The following is a 22,244-nucleotide window of genomic DNA, read 5'->3' as shown; positions in this document are numbered from 1 at the left end:
CTGGGCGAACCTACACAGTCCCTTAGGGCACCAAGGTTTAGCGGGTGCCTAAAACACTGAGGGCCTGATTCATTTAAGGACAGATAAGTAAAAAAAAGTGAGTAATTAGTCTCCTGGACAAAACCATGTTACAATGCAAGGGATGCAAACTAGTTTTCTATTTTGCACATAAGTTAAATACTGTCTGTTTTTCATGTAGCACACAAATACTTGATGGCTTATTTGTACACTGAAATTTAAAGTTGATATTTGTGTGCTACATGAAAAAACAGTCAGTATTTAACTTTTGTGCAAAATAGAAAACTATTTTGCACCCCTTGCATTGTAACATGGTTTTGTCCAGGAGACTACTTACTCACTTTTTTTTACTTAACTTTCCTTAATGATTCAGGCCCTGAGACACAACCACTGACATGGAAGAGAGGCAGCCAACAGTTTCTTGTGAGGCTGTAGGCTGCGGCGCCTCCATGTCAGTGATGGGTTAGAATGGTGCTTGGCTATGAGTGTGGTGCAAGGCTATGATGTCACAGGTCAGCGCCGCAATCCCAGACTGACAGAAGATGTCACCCTGCCCCCACTATTACACAAGGTAAGGGGCAGGGGTGAGGCAGCTCCTCCTGAGGGGCATCCAAAGATGGGTAAGGTGCCAAAGTCACTTCCACCAACCTCGGTTGCCACCTTTCATGTAAGTGAAAGTCTAACAGCATGCCTACAGGGGCACTTTAGTGATAAGTGCAACCTATTTATACATCTAAGGGTGCTGTCACCTGGGAGCACGTGAACACTACACCTTCTAGTGCAGCATTTATAATAGTTCAGTAACTAACACGGTGACAGTATAAAGTTAAGGCGGAACACTTTTCCCTTGACAAACGCAATAAGACGCTGAATGCAACATTATCTGAGCTGACACTGTCATGTGACAGGGAGGAGATTTGCCTTCCCTTTATCCTATCACCATGTTAGTGATTAAATACAGCTTACATCATACCAGGCTAAGTCTTATTACACAGACAAATACCCCCAGCACACTGCTAGAGCCAGCAACAGATCTGCTATTTCTACTGTAGATAAAAATGCAAAAGTCTTAGTTGCACACATTTGCAAATGTATGTTGAAGCCACCCACCACTCCATGGTGCTTTTGCTAATAGGGTGGTCCTACTCTAAACAATGAGAGTCCCATATATTTGGGCCATACATATGTGTTTTTAAATTAAGAGCTAACTTACCAAAGAGGTACCCCAGAAGGATAACCCCACCCTTTCATGCACCTGTATGTGGTACCTTCTGACCATGGTGACATTGTGGTGAGCAGACGGCACGCACGCTTGCCGCATAGGGATGATATACCTCCCAACTTCCAGAGAGTGGGGTCAAATGTGCCTAAATCGGTGCAGTTGGAAGGTATGCCGATAACGACCCCATCAAGGCAATAATAATATTATCTAGCATTGCCATATTGTAGTGTGTATGGTCAGCTTAACAAGGATTTTAGGAACAAATCAGCTCCCTCTACTTGTAGTTTCTACTTCAGCTGTTTATTTACTTATTGAATTTTCTGAAACGCAGAACTTACATGAATTTTTTTTTTTGTAAAAGAACCATAACATGTAAAAACAAAAATATTTTATGCCAGGACTGGCACAGTGCATTAGTGCCACCTAGTGGATTACATATTTACTGTTCAGTATATTGCATTTATATTCTTTAATCTTTAAAAGGTGATATAATGATAATATGTATTTATATGATATATACTGTATTTTTAATGTATTTTTGTATATATTGTACAATTTTTATCATTTGTATTGTTTCCAAAGTTATAGAAAATTGGTAATGCCGTTCCCCGACGCAGCTGCTTCACCTGATAATAAAATAAATGCTTTACCAAAGCAAATATACATTCTAATACAACTCCTATATAGGTAACAGATTTATGTACTACCCATGGGTGTGAGGTAGGTTTAACAGATAAAGTTAAACATAAAGCTTATATTTAGGTTCATATTCTAAACCTCAGCTGTACATCATTTATCTCATTAAAACCCTTCAGATCTACTTAGCCTCTTGCTGTAAGAGGACTATTCCCCTATTCGCTCCTCTTCTGAGTGGTGAAATATGTTCTAGAGCCATAAAGCTAGGTATATTGGGGTTGCTCCCTTGGTCCTTTGCAAAGTACTGGACCAGTGCCTTGTCTAATATTTTCTTGGGATGTAAGTCCATTAGCATGCCGTACCTTGCGGGAAATATCTTTGCGCATACTCAGAAACGGGACTCGCACCAAGGAATAAAATTGCCTGCAATACATATCCAAACACTTATGACTGCCTAAGTCTTGAAGGGCAGAACGGGGGTGGGAAGGATGCACATAGGCCATGTACAGTTAGGATGTGCCGAGTCAAGTCCTGGGTTTCTCTTAGTACGCCTGGTTTCAGACGTATCATTTGCACCAGCTACAGGGTAGGTGTGAGTGATGACTGATACAGATTAGTCTTTGTTTGGAAAAGTACACGTATGCGTGCAACTAGCTAGCACAAAACATGTGTGTGCAGGGCTGTCTTTCCGACTGGGCCCGATGGGCAGGTGCCCGGGGGCTCAGGGGCAAGGGCGTACAAGGCAGAATGAATATAAAAAATCCTATAAAAAAAAAAGAATTACCTTTTGCGGTCACTTAAGCATTCAGGTCAGGTGGTGATCCGGCTCCCTCCCTGGTCCCCTCATCCGTGCTGCGCTCGCAGTGAATGTCGGGTCGTGACGTCATCACGCCCAACATTCACTGCGAGCACAGCACGGAGGAGCACAGAACAGCGACAGCGATGAAAAAGAGAAGAAAAGGGGATCGGACTCGGAGAACAAGGCGATTGAAAGGTAAGTTAAGGGGGATTTGAAAAAAAAAGTGATATATATATATATATATATGTGTATATATATAGTATATATATATATATACATATATATATATATATATATATATATATATATATATATATATATTTATTAGAGATGGGCGGGCTCGGTTTCCCGAAAACCAAGCCCACCCGAACTAAGGGGATCCAAGCCAATTCGGAATCCAAATCGAGGCAAACAACATTGTGACGTCTTTGGATCTCAGGGGTTTTGGAATGTATATATACCGTCCTCCACGGCAATCTAGTGCCATTTGAGAGTGAGATACAGAAGGCGTAGGATATTGAGTAGGTGTAGTGTACAAAAAGTGTATGATGTTATATACACCCAAAGACAAGAGGTTTATTGCTGAATTTGTCATTGCTGAAATACTAATATACCAGTTCTTGCAGTCTTTTTTTCCTGAATTTGCACTAATAAGTGTATGGTCTAATATACACCCAAATAGAAGAGCTGCGTTGGTAATTTTGTCATTGCTGAAATACTAATATACAAGTCCTTGCATGGTTTTTCTCTTAATTTGCACTACTAAGTGTAGGGTTTAATACACCCAAAGACGAGTGCTCCATTGTTAAAAGTCATTGATGAATAGGAAGACTACTGCGTTATATAGGTTACACACAGAGAATAGCTCCGTTGCTCTTGCTAATTGTAGAAATAGAAATTATAGGCCTGGCTGGCTTGGTCTAAATCTGCAGTTACATTTTATTGTACCATAGCTCACTCAGAAACAGGAGAGGTGGCAGGGTTCAGTGCTGAAACAGAAATTGCAATAATAGGGCTGTCAGTGCTCTTAAAACTCTCCAGTGACATTCTACTGTGCCATAGCTCATACAGAAACAGGAGGGGTGACATTGTTGTTGTCACTCTCCAGTCTCAGTCACGATGATACTAATCCCTCTACCTCATGTGCTAAAGCCTATGTTCAAGTGCATAGTGGTTTTAAGTCAGGGAAACAAAAATGTAAATAAAAAGCTTGTACCTTTTTAAAGAAAAAAACCTTTCTAATAAAGGTGAAAGTTTACTGAAGATAAACATTAAATTGCCAAGATACCATTCTACCCAAAACATTACCAGGCATACAAGCATCAGATAGCTCCCTTCTCTTAGCTAGATTTCAGGACCTGCATTCCACACTGTCATCATATTCACCCTCATCATTGTGTACATCTTCCTCAAACAATACGAATTCATCCCCTCTGGAATCCACCATCACAGAAGTCTGTGTACTTTGATGTAATTGCCGATAATGGCCTTCCTCATGGAATTTGCAGTTCATTTTATGGCAGAGCTGTCACATTTTTTGGCCAATTCTTTTAGAGCAAAGCAAATGTCAAAATGTTGTGCTGACTCATCTGCATTTCCACTGGTTGTCTTGGGAAAGCTAAGTTTTTTCCGAGAAGCAGTTGCCAGAGAAAATGAAGGAAGGGATGTCATTACAAGATGTTGATAGCTCTTGGATCCTGGCGAAAAGAATTAAGTCCTAGATCTACAATTACAATATAGTTAGCGGATTTGCTTAGTTTTATTTCATGCTTCAATTTCTCTAGCTGCTTCTCAAAAAGTGTAATTAAGGCCATCACTTGACTCAAGCTGCACTCTCTTCACAGGTGACTACTTCGCTGGACTAAAGTACATTCCCTCAAATTCTAGTCTTCTTGCAGCTGCTACATTCTCCTAAATGCTGTTGCAGAATCCCGAAAATTACCCTAAATTTTTCAGGACACAAACAGCATCTCCTGCATGTCATTGTCATTTTTTAAAAGTTCTGTTGATTGTGTGAGCAAAACAGGAAATGTGATGGAATTCTCCTCTGCTGTAATGCTCTAACAATATTGGTGTCGTTATCAGAAATCACATATCCAAGCAGGATTACTGATACACAGAGTAGCCTACTTCTGAAAAATGTGACGTACTTGGGTACACGCTGCTGCTGTTCCTGCTGGTGAAGGTGAATCACCAACCAAGTGGGCTGTCACAGTCATTTAATCTTTAGTTTGCCAGTTCCGCTTGTCCCTATATCTTTTAAGTGTACAGTGGATAGAATGGCCTTTTGTAGCCCAATAATTACATTTTTACGAACTTTCTGGTAGAGGTGAGGAATAGCTTTTCAAGTAAAATGGTGTCGTGGTGTAATTTGGTAATAGGGACAGAAGACCTCAAGTAACTGTCTAAAACCAGCTGCACTAATAGTGGACATTGGACACAGATCTAATGCTAACATAGTCCCCATGGCGTCTGTGATCCGCTTTGCGACTGGGTGACAGCTTTCTTACTTTCTTCCTATAGCAAAGGATTGTTTAACAGTCAATTGTTGTAAACTACTAGTAGTCTTCTTCTGGGTTGAAGATCCACCCCCAGCAGCAGCAACAGCAGCAGTGGGACTAATGCTCAATAATTTTTCAGAGGAATCATGGTTAGTGGAGGAGTCATCTAGAATTAGGAACTTGGATGCAGGACTAACTCCCATCACTTGTGAGGAGATTGATGATGAAGTTGCTGGGGGTGTAGATTACAGGTGCTGGGATCTAGATGAGAGAAGGGAGGTAGATGATGCTGGACTGCTTGTTGTTATTTTTTTAACATAAGTTTCTGATTTTCCCAACAGCTTTCCATGAACTCGCTTCAAATGCCGTAACATGGATGAGGATCCTAGATGGTTAAGGTCCCTACCTCTACTGAGTGTGGCTTTAAAAACGCTACAAATAGCTAGACAACTGTTGTCAGGATTTGTGTAAAAATTATTCCACACATAAGAGGTGGATTTTTGGTCTTATGCCCAGGCATGACAATGGCCTTTTTCTCATCACTGGCAAGAACTGCTGCAATCTTTGTTTGAAAGAGGATGAAAATAATATTGTGACCTGTGAGGTGGTTAAAATTGAATGGAAATGACTGGCAATTAGTGTTAGTGAGGTTAATAATAATGCACAAAATAAGACCTAAATTATGTTATTTTAGCTTGAAAAATTTAATTTTCAAAAAAATAGCATAACCAAAACACGCAAGGGCCGGTTTTGGCAAAACCAAAACCCGAAGGCAATCCAGATCCAAAACCAAAACACGGGGGTGCCCATAATCCCATAATGTTGTTAAGATAGCCCTGTGTGTGTAAGTAAGATAGACCATAAAAACACACTGTATGTACAGAACACATTAAGAACATCCTGATTTATGTGTTTAATGTAAAAAACAAATATATATTTTTTAAACAACCATATTTTTATGATTATACTGTGTGTTCATTTACATTATAATATACATTTTTTTGTATGAGTTTTGATGTGCCCTTATATTGCATATATGTTTGTGCGTATGCTGCACTCTGTTCCATGTGTCTACATACAGCAAATACTGTGTAGGCAGAGCGTACTTACACCCAGATTCCAATCAAAACGCCTCTTGAGATCCAATTGGATTTTGATACAGTCCGAACTATGCTCAAGTTCCGAGCTCTTGTGTTAAACTGCACTGTTGTGTTCTGATTTGAATAAGGCCCATTGTGCTTATGTTCCTGAGGAGGGTAAGGCAGGGACCAGTCCAGAGTTCCACTATGAGGTGGAATGGCCTGGGAGAATAGCGGAAGGGAATGCCAAGAAGCTGATGTACTGTGTGGGAAATGTTCACCCTGCTGGGATTGTGTAGCAAAACCATGTTTTTTTTATTGAAAGCCTGAAAAACTTGCTTTCAACCTAGTGCTCGAAAAAATAAGTGAGTAACTTAAAAAACGTGCTCCAAGGTACAATTCTATCCCCGACCCCCGGATCCATAAGGACCCTTAGGGGGCAAGGGTCTATAGACCACCTTCACCACAAGGCTAGGGGGGTCCATTTAAGCAAGGGTTCCGCCGAAGCCTCCCCCTTGGTACTTCTGCCTCCCCCCGAAAAAGGAGACCTCAGATGGTTCAGGGGAGTGGGAGCCACTAGGCCCACACCACCCCCCCTAGATTTTCAGGGATCAGGACCCATAAGGGCTCCAGTACCGCCTCCAATCCGTGGAAAAAAAACATAAAGATAAGTGTAGTGACAGACAGTGAGAAAAAAAATTAGTGCTGTGCAAATCGGCCCTAGCCTTTCGGCCGAGATGTTAAAAATAATTCTTGCCTAGTCAAAAGGCCAGGGCAAGGAAGAGTGTGTAGCTAAAAGTGAGGTTCCTGCGCTGTGCCATAGAATCAAGTGAGGGTCACCACTCCCAAGTGAGGTCAGGCACCCCTGGGTCACCACTCCAGGGGCACTATCTCAAGCTTTCAAGCTACCAGCCTTCTGGCCAGACCAAGCTTTCCCATGGCCCTTTCAGGTGCAGGAATTCCCTACTTGGACAAGTACTCACTTGATCTTAGCCAAAAGGCCGAGAAGCGATTGTGCAGCAAAACCATGTGATGCAGGCATAAGAGGGGGTATCTGCGCAATTTGGGAACCAAAACCTGCAAAACTAGAGCTGTGCAAGGGGTATTGTGACATGTTAGGGCCACCAAAGGCTGTAATTTAAATCTCTTCTCAACTCTCCCACCTCAAACCCTCCGACTACTATCAGTGCCCAGGATCTTGCTTCCTACTTCAAGGACAAGATTGATAAGATCAGGCTAGAAATTATATCATCTTTCTTGATAAACAATCAACTCAATTCTTTCCCAGCACCCTCTCTTCATTTGATCTCACAAATGAAGATGAAGTATCTACTCTCTTATAATGTTCCTACTCTACCCACTGTCCTCTTAATCCTATACCCTCACAAATAGGTAGATCCCTGTCTCCTGTGCTCATTCCACCTCTAACTAAAATCTGTAATCTAACTCTCTTTACAGGTATCTTCCCATCATTATACAGGCACGCAGTGATTACTCCTATTCTAAAAAAACAAAATTCTGACCCAAACTCTCTCTCTCAAATTACCGCCCCATCAGCTCCCATGCCCCTCTAAGCTTCTAGAAAGACTTGCCTACACACGCCTACACTCGCTTCCTTTCCGCAAACAACCTACTGGATCCTTTTCAGTCAGGCTTTCGCTCTTAACACACCACAGAGACTGCGTTGACTAAAGCTGGGTACACACTACAGAAATTTCAACCAACTTTTTATGCCGAGCGATTTTACATGCGATCGATGGTCTGATCGCTCGGTCCATGGACTGCATACACACTAGTCTTGTTTAGGACGATAAAGGGAAGAGCGGACGTCCCTTTAGCGACTTTTTACAGCCATGTTGTCGTGAGCAATGACTGTAATTTCGTACTCACTGCTGTGGATCGGTCGAAAACATTAAACGGTACGACCAACCAAATGAGGCGACAATCGTCCATTTGGGCAGACTTTCGACCATCGTGTCACTGCACACACTGACCCGACTTTTGAACGAGCGGTCGTATGTCGGCTGATTGAGCCGATTATTGGATGAAAACAGTGTAGTGTGTACCTAGCTTAAGGTTGTCAATGATTTGATCTCTGCTAAAAACAAAGGCCATTACTCTCTTCTTATTCTCCTGGATCTCTCTGCTGCATTCAACACTGTTGACCACTCTATTCTCATACAAACGCTGTAATTCCCAGGTCTTCAAGACACTGTCCTATATTGGTTCTCATCCTACCTAATTGCTCTTTCAGTGTTAATTTCTATGGATCTACCTCTGCTCAGTTTCCTTTATCAGTTGGAGTCCCACAAGGCTCAGTACTAGGTCCTCTGCTGTTCTCTTTCTTTACCACTTCTCTTGGAAACCTAATAAGCTCCTTTGGGTTTCAGTATCATCTCTACGCGGATGATACCCAAATTTATCTATCCTCTCCTGATCTCTCACCATCTGTGTCTCGTGTTACTGACTGTCTTTCTGCCATTTCATCTTGGATGTCCTCTCGCCAACTCAAACTCAATCTTTCAAAAACAGAGTTAATAATATTCCCACCCACCAACATAAGTTACCTACGTGACATTTCTATTTCTGTTGACCACATGACCATAAATCCCACCCCGCAAGCTCGCTGCCTAGGTGTGATCCTTGACTCACACCTATCCTTTGTCCCCCACATCGACTATATATCTAAATCATGTTACATACATCTAAAAAAACATTTCCAGAATACGCACATATCTTAAACAAGACACTGCAAAAATGTTAATTCATGCACTCATCATCTCCCACATTGACTATTGCAATTCCCTCCTTACTGGTCTTCCCCTAAACAGACTCAAACCCAATTCAATATAAACTCCTACTAACGTACAAGGCCATCAACAAAACTGCACCAACATACATCTCCTCACTTGTCTCAAAATATCTCCCAACTCAACAACTCCGTTCTGCACAAGATCTGCATCTCTCATCCACTCTCATTACATCCTCCCATTCCTTGTTACAGGACTTTTTTCAAGCTGCACCCACTCTGTGGAATTCCCTCCCTCACACAATAAGACTTTCCTCTGGTTTACAAACTTTCAAGCGTTCTCTCAAAACCCACCGCTTCAGGCAAGCTTATAATATTCCTCAATGACCCTCTTAACCTCACTAGGCTACCCTATTACCACCCTTTACACAATTCACACAAGGCAACAACCCTCTGACCCCAGATCAACATTGCTTTGTGACTGGATCACATAGCATACAAATCATTTTATCCATTGAAATCTAGCTGGACCAATATGCAGTATGTTGATTTAACCTTGTGTATCAGACTCCCATTGACCTATAGACTGTAAGCTTTCGAGCAGGGCCCTCTTACCTCTGTCTGGTTTTCCCAGTATTGTTTATTACTGTTTGTCCCCAATTGTAAAGCGCTATGGAATTTGCTGGCGCTATATACATGGTGATGATGATGATCACTGAGCTGGCTAAATCCTCTTCCAATTCATTACTTGGCCAGCAGGGGGCCAAAAAGCTACCTTCAGAGAAGGTTCACACAGTGTGCTATTTTCCATGCAGTGATTGTACCAGGTACCTTAGCTGAAGGGGATCTAGAGACATGAGTCCAAGCTGTCTAAACACCATCACTCAAAATGACCAGCGCTCTGTTGTAAAATAGCACATAATAAATGTAAAATGTCATTCTGGAAGTAACGGTGGCTCAGTGGTTATCACTTCTTCCTCACAGCACTGGGGTCATAAGTTAAATTCCCGACCATGGCCTTATTTGTGAGGAGGTTTCATCCCACACTCCAAAAACATACTGGTAAATAGCCATTTTAATGTAGGTTGGCTAAATACCTTTAACTGAAAATGGTATCAGCATTCTGTTGTTAAATAGTACAATATAATTGTAAAAAGCACTTTGGAAATAAGAAAATATTCATCTTAGACTAAGCTGGCTAAATCACATCGATTAAAATTACCTCAGCACTCTAGGGTGCAAATGGTCATTTCAGGGAAGGGGCTCTAGACACATCACAGTGAGCTGGCTAAATCCCTTCCAATTCATTACCCAGCCAAAAGGGGCAATAAGGTACTTTCAGGAAAGGGGATCTAGCTGGCTCACACACAGTGTGCTATTTCTCATGCAGTGAATGTACCAGGTCCCTCATCTGATGGGGATCTAGCTGGCTCAGTGATATTTCCCATGCAATGACTGTACCAGGTCCCTCAGCTGATGGGGATCTAGCTGGCTCAGTGATATTTCCCATGCAGTGACTGTACCAGTTCCCTCAGCTGATGGAGATCTAGCTGGCTCAGTGATATTTCCTATGCAATGACTGTACCAGGTCCCTTAGCTGATGGGGATCTAGCTGGCTCAGTGATATTTCCTATGCAGTGAATGTACCAGGTCCCTCAGCTGATGGGGATCTAGCTGACTCAGTGATATTTCCTATGCAGTGACTGTACCAGGTCCCTTAGCTAATGGGGATCTAGCTGGCTCAGTGATATTTAATATGCAGTGAATGTACCAGGTCCCTTAGCTGATGGGGATCTAGCTGGCTCAGTGATATTTCCTATGCAGTGAATATATCAGGTCCCTTAGCTGATGGGGATCTAGCTGGCTCAGTAATATTTCATATGCAGTGAATGTACCAAGTCCCTTAGCTGATGGGGATCTAGCTGGCTCAGTGATATTTCCTATGCAGTGAATGTACCAGGTCCCTCAGCTGATGGGGATCTAGCTGGCTCAGTGATATTTCCTATGCAGTGAATGTACCAGGTCCCTCAGCTGATGGGGATCTAGCTGACTCAGTGATATTTCCTATGCAGTGACTGTACCAGGTCCCTTAGCTAATGGGGATCTAGCTGGCTCAGTGATATTTAATATGCAGTGAATGTACCAGGTCCCTTAGCTGATGGGGATCTAGCTGGCTCAGTGATATTTCCTATGCAGTGAATATATCAGGTCCCTTAGCTGATGGGGATCTAGCTGGCTCAGTAATATTTCATATGCAGTGAATGTACCAAGTCCCTTAGCTGATGGGGATCTAGCTGGCTCAGTGATATTTCCTATGCAGTGAATGTACCAGGTCCCTCAGCTGATGGGGATCTAGCTGGCTCAGTGATATTTCCTATGCAGTGAATGTACCAGGTCCCTCAGCTGATGGGGATCTAGCTGGCTCAGTGATATTTCCTATGCAGTGAATGTACCAGGTCCCTTAGCTGATGGGGATCTAGTTGGCTCTAGTCACACAACAGATCACACCCTGACCACGCTGCCGGGTCTGGTTCACAGTGTACAGGACACATAGAAGCACCCCGATCACATCGATCACCCAGTTCTCTGTAACTCCCTTCCCTCCACTGCTGCCGCCTTCTGGTCTGATCAGTCACTCGGAGCAGCAGCTGGTCCGGTCTGATTCGCAGGGCGTTGTGGGTATCCGCCTTCTCCTGTCTCCTCGCCGGGTGTGAGCTGAGCTTTTCCTCTTTGTCCCCGGTTACCGGAGCCGTACACATGGCGCTGCACGTCCCCAAGGCCCCGGGCTTTGCCCAGATGCTGAAAGATGGAGCTAAGGTGAGAGGGGGGACCGGGGATGGGGAGGCCGGAGGCCCTGACATGTGCGGCACATGGAACCTTCCAGAACATGCCGGCCGGGCAGTGACAGGCACACGGCGTCCTGTAGCCGGTGTATAGACAGGGCCTCCTGTGTGGTACTCACATACACAAGTTACATCTCCTTATATGGGTGTTGGGGCCTGTTATATGCGGGACAATGCAGGGTAGAGACACATAGGGGAACAAAGGCAATATATAGGCAGGATAATAAAACATGTTAGTGGGGCAGTAGGGAATATATCCTTATAGGGAGGACAATAGGGAAAATATCCTTATAGGGAGGACCATATAACATTAGGGGGCACATTTATTAATCGTTGGCAAAAATGAAAAATAGTTATCAATCTTTATCGCATGGATAAGGATTGAACTATTTCTCAAATTTATGAAAAACTGCTGTTTCTGTGATTAAAAAAAAATCACTCTTACCCCGCCTCTTCGGGACGCGCTGTCTCCGGGTCTCCTCCACGTGTTCTTCGCTCCTCTTCATCCTTCAATTGCGCATGTGCATTTCGAAGAACTGCACATGCGCACAAAGATCCCCACTCTGTCTCTGCAACTATAGTTGCAGAGAGCGAGCGGTGAGTGACAGGGAGGGATCATGTGATCCCTCCACACATGCGCTGTCCAGCTCTGTTCTTCGGAGCAGAGCTGACAGCATTGGATTTTTTCAATTAACAGCGTACACTAACATGACAAGTTTCCGAAAAAAATGGTTTTTCGGAACTTGTTAGATTGCGGCCAGGAGCAGTCACCATACTGCTGAATGGTGACTGCTCGCAAAAACGAAGGGGAGTGCAAAGCAGCAGATATCCACGATATCTGCTGCGATGCACCCTTCTTAAATATGCGAGTGTCATGGAGGGACCTGGATCTCACGGTAAGTGCACGATAGTGCACCATCACTACTTGTTAAATGTGCCCCCTAGGGGAGCAGTAAAGAATATAGGAAGTACAATGGGGAATATATTCTTATAGGGAGGACAATATAACATATTAAGGAGACAGTAGGGAATATTGGAAGGATAATAGGGAATAGAACATTTTAGGAGGACAGTAGAGAATATAGCTGTATAGGGTGTAGGGATTAGTGCTTTTATATGGCTTTCGTAGCCTTTTACATAGGGCATGGAACCTTATGAGTGAGGGTTTCTTTTATATAGGTGACATATTTCCTTATATATGGGATTCAATAGAATACTTTAAAATACACTAAACCTACATTATAAAAAAAAAAATGTGTGGGTTGGGTCCTGTTTATTTTTTTTTAGAATGCACCACAAAACTCCATAGGGCCCCACAGTGTGGAAATAGTGCAAAGACATAGAGGACCCACAGGTGTTGTATAGGATATTCAAGAAGCAAGAAATAAAGCATAAGACATAATAGGGTATGTAACAAACAAGTGCTGTACAGAATATGCAAGAGGCATGATACAAGGCAAGGATGCACAGGTGGAGGAGGGGAGTCGGGGAGATGGGAGGAAATAGGGCCCTGCTCCTGAGAGCTTACATTCTATTGGATAGATTGGGGGGGAGTGGGTCCTCACGTTCATTTCTGCAGCGCAAGCTTCCTTTGCTTAAGATGCTGAATCCTCCCTTGTATGATAGATGGGTGCAGTCAATTTGCACCAGTCTAATTGACAAGTACTTAATTTTGCATTGTACTTGTGTGTATTACCAGAGCAGTGTAGTCTCATCTTTGTTACATGATCTTATCGGTTATCTGTTACCTTTAAAAATAAATAAACTGACTTGAAGTGCTAAAATTCAGGCACTATTTAACTGTAGGTGGGAGTCCAATAATGGTATGATAATATTCCTGGCAACAGGAGCCTAAACAGTGTTCTTTTGTTATACACTTCTGTATACATTAAATTGATCACATTATGTATTGCAGCACTATTCTGGGCTAGAAGAAGCTGTGTACAGGAACATCCAGGCCTGTAAGGAGCTTGCCCAGACTACCCGCACGGCATACGGACCAAATGGTATGTCATCCCCAGCTCTTCTTTATCCATACATATTACTGGGTTATTTGATGGACCATTGATTCAGTTATAACAATGTACACTTGTTTCAGGCATGAACAAAATGGTCATCAATCACTTGGAGAAACTGTTTGTTACTAATGATGCAGCTACCATCATCCGAGAGCTGGAGGTTAGTGAGAATAATAAACTTTATAACAATTCTTTTATAGAATTAAGTGTAATGCTTTTACAATGAATATCTACAATATTGTCCGTTCATCCCTCTTTAAAGGCAATTTTAAATTAAAAGCTTTTGCTTGATAAATAGTATCCGCATTATTACACGTTTAAAGTGTGCTGTTCTCAGTAACTTCAGTGATAATGATGCGCAAGTATGGCTTATTTAGGGTTGTCTCTGAAACTGGCTTGCAGATTCCTTCTTAAAAGTTAATAAACGCTTTAAATTTACTGACATTAACACTTTCTGTAATTGCATTTTTCTCTTAGGGACACCGCAATACATTGGGTATAGTAGGTGGTCCAGGCACTTACAGTTAAAATGTTCTATTATTTGTACTTCATAAGTCAGTGTATCTATACAGAGAATATTAGAGGTTCTCTCCTATTGCCATTCTCTTCTAAAGGGTTGGGCAATTATCTGTTTTTTATTATTCTGATCCTGCTCCCATTGCTGTCCCCATGCTTAAGCCAGGCTATGCAAACTCTGCAACTACCTGGCTGACTGGTCCTTGGAGACTGAACACAGCGAGTGTAAAACTTTAACATACTGCATACTTATTACTGTAATTATGATTGCATTATTATAAAGCAATATAAGGGACACATCATTCAGATTTGTTTTATTTATCAGAAATAACTTCATAAAATTAAAGATGTCCCTTTGCAATGGTTTTATTACATGCAAAATATTTTATTAGGTCCAGCACCCAGCTGCAAAGATGATCGTGATGGCATCGCACATGCAGGAACAGGAAGTGGGCGATGGCACTAATTTTGTGCTGGTGTTTGCTGGCGCTCTCCTTGAGCTGGCAGAAGAGCTGCTCAAAATGGGACTGTCTGTCTCAGAGGTCAGGCTTTATTTTAATTTTACCGTATCCTTCTCTATTTTAGAAATGTTACTTTGTTCCGATTTTAAGACCTGTCTCACTAGGTGAATGTGTAACTGTAAACTGTAGATGTGTGTCTTGGGGTTGTAGAAGCTGTGTAATGTGCACAAAAGGTGAAGTTAAAAAGTCACCTTCTCCATTATGTCTAAAATTATGTACAGTCAGTAAATCTCGTGTTAACTAGACAGCAAAATCTCTTGTGGAGGGCACTTTCTTTAATAATATCAAAATGGCATATTAAACTGTTTTGTGGTGGTCTTCTATTTTGTCTCTTGGGATGCCAGTACTGGCAGTGTGTTCTGGTTGTTTCATTTAATATTGAGGTTGAAATGCTAATTCATTTGCAGATGTAGTCAAACATCTGTGAAAAGGTTTTTTAAACCCTTTAATACTTCATGTTAATATTTGTGTGCTGCCGTCAGAGTTCTACCCAATCATTTTGGCCTTTTGTTTCATTTAACTTTGACGTTCTCCTTCTAGTCTTTGTCCTTGTTGAGTTGTTGTATTAAGGTGTCTGTCTGTGTGTGTACAGGTTATTGAAGGCTATGAGAAGGCCTGTAGGAAAGCTCTGGAGATTCTCCCTGACCTGGTCTGCAGCTCTGCCAAGAACCTACACGACGTTGATGAAGTTGCTTCCCTCCTACAGACCTCCATCATGAGCAAACAATATGGCAATGAATTATTCCTGTCGAAGCTCATAGCCCAGGCCTGTGGTAAGAGGTGTTACAAGACACACATCGTTTTATTGGGCTTTTGGTCAACACTCTAATTTCGCTTTCTTTTTTTTGCCTCTTGTATAGTTTCTATCCTTCCGGATTCAGGCAATTTCAATGTGGATAGCATAAGGGTTTGCAAAATTTTGGTAAGCTTTGCATATGTTCTTTCATTTCTAATGACTCATCGTTTAGAGTAATGCCTAATTATGTCATGGCATCTAAAATGAATCCTTTATTGTCCTGGTTTTTAAATTTGAGATATTTTACTTCCTTCCCAGGGATCTGGAATGTGTGCATCGTCTGTCTTGCATGGTATGGTCTTCAAGAAAGAAACTGAAGGGGATGTCACCTCCGTAAAAGATGCAAAAATCGCAGTATATTCCTGTCCTTTTGATGGCATGATCACTGAAACAAAGGTACATTATAGTGTGATTGCATCAGGATCCACCCGTCTACTAGACCCAATTCCTTCTCCTTAAGCATCTAGTGGGGAAGACACTTTGGAGATGAGCCCCACCCCTTATGATACAGTAAATCCTCTCCCTTGTATGCCCTCTACTGGGCAAGTCAAAACTGCTATCAATTGTTTTCTATTGGACACACTCTCCTGGGAAACCTTTACCTTCTTTATGATGATAGGACACTATTGCATAGAACAATATAATATGTTCCTATATGTTTTTTAATGAACAGGGTACAGTGCTAATAAACAATGCACAAGAACTGATGAACTTCAGCAAAGGAGAAGAGAATCTGATGGAAGAACAAGTGAAGTCCATAGCAGAAGCCGGAGCTAACATTATTGTCACAGGTGGCAAGGTTGCAGACATGGCGTTGCACTATGCAAACAAGTACAACCTTATGTTGATCAGGTAGGACCTGTGACTACACGGTTCAAAGTGTTGTACATTATTAATGTCAATCTTCTTATACACTGCTTATTGAAAGTGAAAAAACTTGTTTTTATATTGTAGGTTAAATTCTAAATGGGATCTGAGGCGACTGTGTAAAACAGTTTGTGCAACAGCCTTGCCGAGATTGGTAAGTAAAACATTCTCCGTGCGTACAGTAGGCTTTACATCTAGTGTTTATGACCCCTTCAGTTTATTGACAAATGTCGTAGCCTAGCATGATTTTGAAGGATCATGTTTTTAAAACCTTTCAAAGATCAATTAAAACTTTGTCCCCTCGGGGTATTCTGTTCACTTTTGGCATCTTAAATGTTAGGGGTGCAGTATTTTACAGATGCATCGTCTGCTACTCTGTTCTCCTTACTTGCTAGTTAAATCATTTTTTTTATTGGAAAGTGCATAGCGTTGTCTGGTTGTTGTGGGGGGTTTGGTTTTTTTTTTTGGTTGGGTTTTTTAAACAAAGGTCTTGTCTAACAATACAGCCACCCTGCACTGTAGTCACTGCAGCTTGAATGGTTGTCAAAATCTGGATTTTGGATCCTTAGAGTCTACCAAACACTTAATAGACCATTTACACAACATGCAGTGTTGTCTCACAAGCACTTTGAAAGCAGTCGGTGCATCTTGTTTTCTGTAGAGGTCAATGATCTCTATTTAGAGAGTGCAGCTTGAGCTGACTACCATGTGTACAAAGCAAGGGCTGTCCGTTTACCTTTATTTACAATTGTCTGTTAATACTAATCACCAGAGAGCAGGTTTCATCACACAATGGAGTCTTCCTTTCAGAAGGATTGTTGTGTTGCTGATTGAGTTTGGCAATGAGCATTACCCTGAAGTATGGAGCATATTCCCCTGTGGCCAGTAGATTGTACAGGAGTTGTGGTAGCTGGTAGTGACTAGAATGTACGCTGGGCAGGAAGTGATGTCATTTTCTTTCCCGTTCTATAGACGCCTCCTACCCTAGAAGAAATGGGACATTGTGACAATGTGTATTTGTCTGAAGTTGGGGACACACAAGTTGTTGTATTTAAACATGGTAAGAACCATAAGAAAATGGATTATTCATGTATTATTTCTAATATATATATTTCTATTTTTCAAATATGAAAATGGCACTAACCGTAGTCTTAAAACATTACTTAGATGTGTCTGTATTACAAGGTGATTATAGTAGTTTGATTCTGTGTATATTTAGAAAAGGAAGATGGTGCCATCGCAACCATTATTGTACGAGGATCCACAGACAACCTCATGGATGATGTGGAGCGGGCAGTGGATGATGCTGTCAATACCTTCAAAGTCCTCACAAGGGTGAGTAAAGGTTCTGGTTTTCACTTTCTTACCGTTTTGCTGATAAAGATGATCCTTTAGGTTTTCAGTAATGATTAAAATATCTGAACAACATTCACTTAATCGTTTTTGTTCTGGTGAAAGTTAATATATAATGCTCTATATAAGCTGTGTAATAATGTGGACTTTAACAGTTGCTTGATCTTAACACCAGTTAAAAATATGCAAGCTGGCAGATAATATTCCTGTTAACGGCCTTGATTTATTTTATTAAAGGACAAGCGTCTCGTACCAGGTGGTGGAGCCACTGAAATTGAACTGGCAAAGCAGATAACATCCTATGGCGAGGTAAAGGGGTTTATATATTATGTTTTCATTGAATGATCCTATGAAACTTCCCCCAACCTCCCATTGTGTGCCTGTAAACATAGGATGTGTATAAATTGATCAGCTATGTTCATGTTTGCTCTCCTTTCAGACTTGTCCAGGACTTGACCAATATGCTATCAAGAAATTTGCAGAAGCTTTTGAGGCTGTTCCCAGAGCACTTGCAGAGAATTCAGGAGTGAAAGCTAATGAAGTTATATCCAAATTGTACGCAATGCATCAAGAGGGAAACAAGAATGTGGGCTTTGATATAGAGGTATGTTTGTATGGAGCACCTAGTTGGAGGAGTAACTATTACATGGATTAGCGTCTAACTGTGGCTTATTGTGATTCCAGGCTGAGACTGCTGCAGTAAAGGACATGCTGGAAAGTAGCGTCTTTGATACCTACCTTGTAAAATTTTGGGGAATAAAGCTGGCTACAAATGCTGCTGTTACTGTACTGCGAGTAGATCAGGTAAGTGATATATCTAAGAGTATAAAATGCACTAAATGTAATGGTACATAGTGTCCTATCCCAGGGTCACAAAATAAACAAGTGTTCCTGATGCTATAAAGACGTGGCAGAAGAGCACAGCAAAAAAACAAGCAAGGACTTTCTCTTGAGAACGTAAAGAACCACAGGTTTGGTTGGAGGTTGATGTATGTATAATCTCCCTCTCCCTCCCCGTCTGCCATGTGTGTGTATCATCAGGAAGAATTTTCATTTCTATTGCCCTGGGACAAGACTATGCTCTGTCCATACATTTTAATGGTAGGGAGACAAACGTCTAACTGGGGTACAGCGAATACTGAGATTTCAGAAGGAGTATTTGTACTTTAGTTATGCTGTAGAAATCCCTGTTCACTCCATGGGTTAAATTTATCAAACCTAAAAAGGAAAAGTGAAGGTGTTGTTCATAGCAACCAATCAGATTCTAGTTGTCATTTATCTAGTACATTCTAGATAATGATTACTAGAACCTTATTGATTGGTGTGGGAAACACCTCCACGTTTCCTTCTTGGAAGGTTTGGTACATTTACCTCCACTTGTGTGTATGGGTTTCTTGTTTGATCTGACTATTACTGTTTTATTCTTGCTCCTTCGCAGCAGAGTGTTCATGTTGAAATTTAGCGTTGTTTACAGTTTGTTCACACTAAAATATGTAAACCGCTTGTAGATTATAATGGCAAAAGCAGCAGGTGGACCAAGAGCCCCAAAGCAGCAAGGACACTGGGATAAAGATGACTGGCAGGATGAGCCGGAGACCTTTTAGGTCTTGTGTGAAAGAGCAGGTGCCAACTTTGTACGATGCACGGACTGCACACTGCATGGGAACACTTGCACTAATTTACTAACAGCCTGATTTTGGTTTTCAATGTGTGTGATAATTAACCAAAACTGTGGAAACAGTATATTCAACCTCCTGCATAAATCACTCCCCGTCGCCTGGCTCAGATCTGCTTTTTCTGAGAGCTTTAGCTCGGTTACAGATGAAAAGACGGAGCCTGAGCCGCTTCTTGTACACTCTCAGCACTGCAGTGGTACTCGTTAGAATCTCTTGTAACTCTGCTGTCTCAACATTTTATCCTTTTGGCCTAAAGTGAAGAATTGGGCAAATTATCATTTACATGTAGCACAGGTTTCAAAACGTAATTCTTTTTAGCAGCGATCTAGAATATATACTAATAGATCTTGCGAAGTGTGGTTTGTATTAGACTGAACTGAAGTGCTAAAAAATTATGTGCCAGGGTTTGTCAGCACTGTACCTTAGCTTCATATACGAGATATAACCATCCTTTCAAATGGCATAACTACCCACTGGGTCTACAATGAAAGCTTGTTGGTTTATATAATCTGTGTGCTGTGGGCATTCTGCTGTAGAAGGGAGGGTAGGCCCATTGTATCATGTTGTTAAAATAGAAAATAAATTGAGGTTGAGGAACAGTGGAAAGCAGGGCAAAGGTTATAGGAAATATAAATCATCGCTCATAGGGGAAAGCGCATCAGAAATACATTTTTGTGACCCGGAGGACCAGTCTCCAAACATTTTTAATACTATATTTTTCTAGTTCAAATAGACCTACCCCACCCCCTCACTAACTCCTAACTAAATAGAACAACTCCATATAGATATTTACATAACTTTTGAGGTCTATAGGTGATTCCCTGTGAATGCTGCCCTTTTGCATCTAAGGACTGGATGGGTGCTGAACAGTCCACCCAGCACCTGTTTGCCAATTACCATCTTACTGTATGCTCGCCCAGTGTTCAGCTGTATGGGTATGTAAGCTATCAGAGAACAGCAGTGTCAGTCATTAACACTGCTAGCAGAGGGCTGTGTTTTAACCCCATAAATGAGTGGTAAGTCGTGGCCAGGTGTCGGCCTATGAAATGATAGGCTGAATATATATTAAATTCACAAAAATGTCTACCTCTCCTCTGTAACTGATGGCTACACTATAAAACCGCAATAGCACCTATATATTACATTTTACTAATCTTCTATCTCCCTCAGATGGAGCACCTGGGGGCTGCTCTGTGCTATTACCAGGGCTCCTTTGACAATGGGGGCAGCAGGAGCATCATTTGGAAGGCTCTGTCAAAATATTGGGGCTTCTGATTGGTCCTCCCACTTAACATTGTAAATTGACACAGAATCAATTTCTTCATTACAACACCAAGTCCCAGGCTCTAGTTAGGTGAATGAGGCGGTTGGTAAAATGTAACGTCAGCCAGCGACAGACAAATTCTATCCATGGGTGTAATGGGATATATAGCAGACTACTAGGATTCTAGGTCACAGTGTGTTATAAGTTACATTTTGGTTCAAGGTAAGTTGTGTGCAATGCTGCATGTTGTAAAGGAGAGAATTCTGGTCTGTAATTCATTTCTTTTTGCTCCATCAGATAATCATGGCAAAACCCTCAGGTGGGCCGAAACCACCAGCAGGAAAGAAGGACTGGGATGATGACCAAAACGATTAAACACCTGCTTTATTTATCTGTTTTTCATTATGGATTGTCTTATCATTGTATGTCATAAGGGGCAGCACAAGCTGCATGATATTTTGTTCACTTAAGTTAAAAAATACTGTACAATAAAGTCCAATAAACTCATTATAGACGTTTACTAGAATTATTTTGTATGTAGTTTTATTTTTTTCTTCAATCCTTTGATTAACATGGCAGCTTGAAGAGTTGGTGTAAACCATTAGTACATTTTGATAACCGTTTTTTTTTGGGGGGGGGGGGGGGGGGTGGAGCCAAAAGTGGTAGGGACGATTCTGGAAAATACATAACATTTTTGTAGTAAAACTTAATTTAGAACTTATTAATGTCCTTTGTGGTAAGGCAGTGTTGGCTGAACTGTGACACTCCAGGGGTTGTGAAACTACAAGTCTCGGCATACCCTTCCAGCAATAAGCTGCTATATATTGGCAAAGCATACTGGGACTTGTAGTTTCACAACACCTAGAGGGCCACAGGTTAGCAAACACTGCGGTAAGGTGTCATGAAAACCAAAACCTGACTAGATTTAAACACTGTCTATAATGTATTGAATATATGACGAGCAACTCAAGCAGCACCTCGTTAGTATTCCAATAAGAGCCTTTGTGACGAGTGGTCATGTGAATTCACAAAGGTAAACTACACTTGTCTGACATCTTTTTATCGGCCTTGGATAAAACATATAGTCTTTGGTCTGTACCTTGTCTACAACATATCTATTGTTTATATTCAAGGGTAACAAAGAAATTTGCATGGAAAATAAATAGAAAAGTAGACAGTGGAGATAATCAATAGCATAAAGATCATTGGGAAAAACAAACTATCCCAATTTGCCCAAAAATTACAAACGTTAATACCACTGATAATGGGATTTTATATTTCCAATGCTAATAGGGCAGCTGAGACCGTGGCATTGAAACAATAGAATCTTGTGAAGGTGTGCATGGATGATAAAGTACTCCCTTTGCAAAGGCATTAAGCCCAAGT

The 22,244-nt window shown here is 41.4% G+C and overlaps 1 protein-coding gene across 2 annotated transcripts; it reads left to right on the top strand.

The window, feature by feature from the left end:
* Positions 1 to 11,632: 11,632 nt before the first annotated feature.
* CCT8 (chaperonin containing TCP1 subunit 8) lies at positions 11,633 to 21,366 on the top strand. 2 transcript variants are annotated; one of them, XM_075197133.1, is made up of 16 exons: positions 11,633 to 11,821; positions 13,763 to 13,853; positions 13,946 to 14,025; positions 14,774 to 14,923; positions 15,495 to 15,675; positions 15,763 to 15,824; positions 15,957 to 16,094; positions 16,372 to 16,550; positions 16,653 to 16,719; positions 17,538 to 17,625; positions 17,785 to 17,900; positions 18,156 to 18,227; positions 18,358 to 18,522; positions 18,603 to 18,722; positions 19,427 to 19,541; positions 21,156 to 21,243. In XM_075197133.1, exons 1-15 carry the CDS (start codon positions 11,762 to 11,764, stop codon positions 19,520 to 19,522), a joined length of 1,665 nt encoding a protein of 554 aa, XP_075053234.1. In that variant the 5' UTR covers positions 11,633 to 11,761; the 3' UTR covers positions 19,523 to 19,541; positions 21,156 to 21,243. The 2 variants fall into 2 exon arrangements, with proteins under 2 accessions (XP_075053234.1, XP_075053235.1); XM_075197134.1 differs by lacking the exon at positions 19,427 to 19,541 and having other exon boundaries at positions 11,634 to 11,821; positions 21,156 to 21,366.
* Positions 21,367 to 22,244: the final 878 nt, after the last annotated feature.

Source organism: Mixophyes fleayi, chromosome 2 (genome assembly GCF_038048845.1).
Source record: "Mixophyes fleayi isolate aMixFle1 chromosome 2, aMixFle1.hap1, whole genome shotgun sequence".
Taxonomy (NCBI): Eukaryota; Metazoa; Chordata; class Amphibia; order Anura; family Limnodynastidae; genus Mixophyes; species Mixophyes fleayi.
This window is presented reverse-complemented; position numbering and strand designations above follow the sequence as displayed.

Bases quoted from the DNA above. Each gene is read 5' to 3' on its own strand.
- CCT8 (XM_075197133.1), top strand. From the start codon at position 11,762: ATGGCGCTGCACGTCCCCAAGGCCCCGGGCTTTGCCCAGATGCTGAAA. The intron at 11,822-13,762 runs GTGAGAGGGGGG...TATGTATTGCAG, and splicing joins TGCTGAAAGATGGAGCTAAG to CACTATTCTGGGCTAGAAGA. The intron at 17,901-18,155 runs GTGAGTAAAGGT...ATTTTATTAAAG, and splicing joins CCTTCAAAGTCCTCACAAGG to GACAAGCGTCTCGTACCAGG.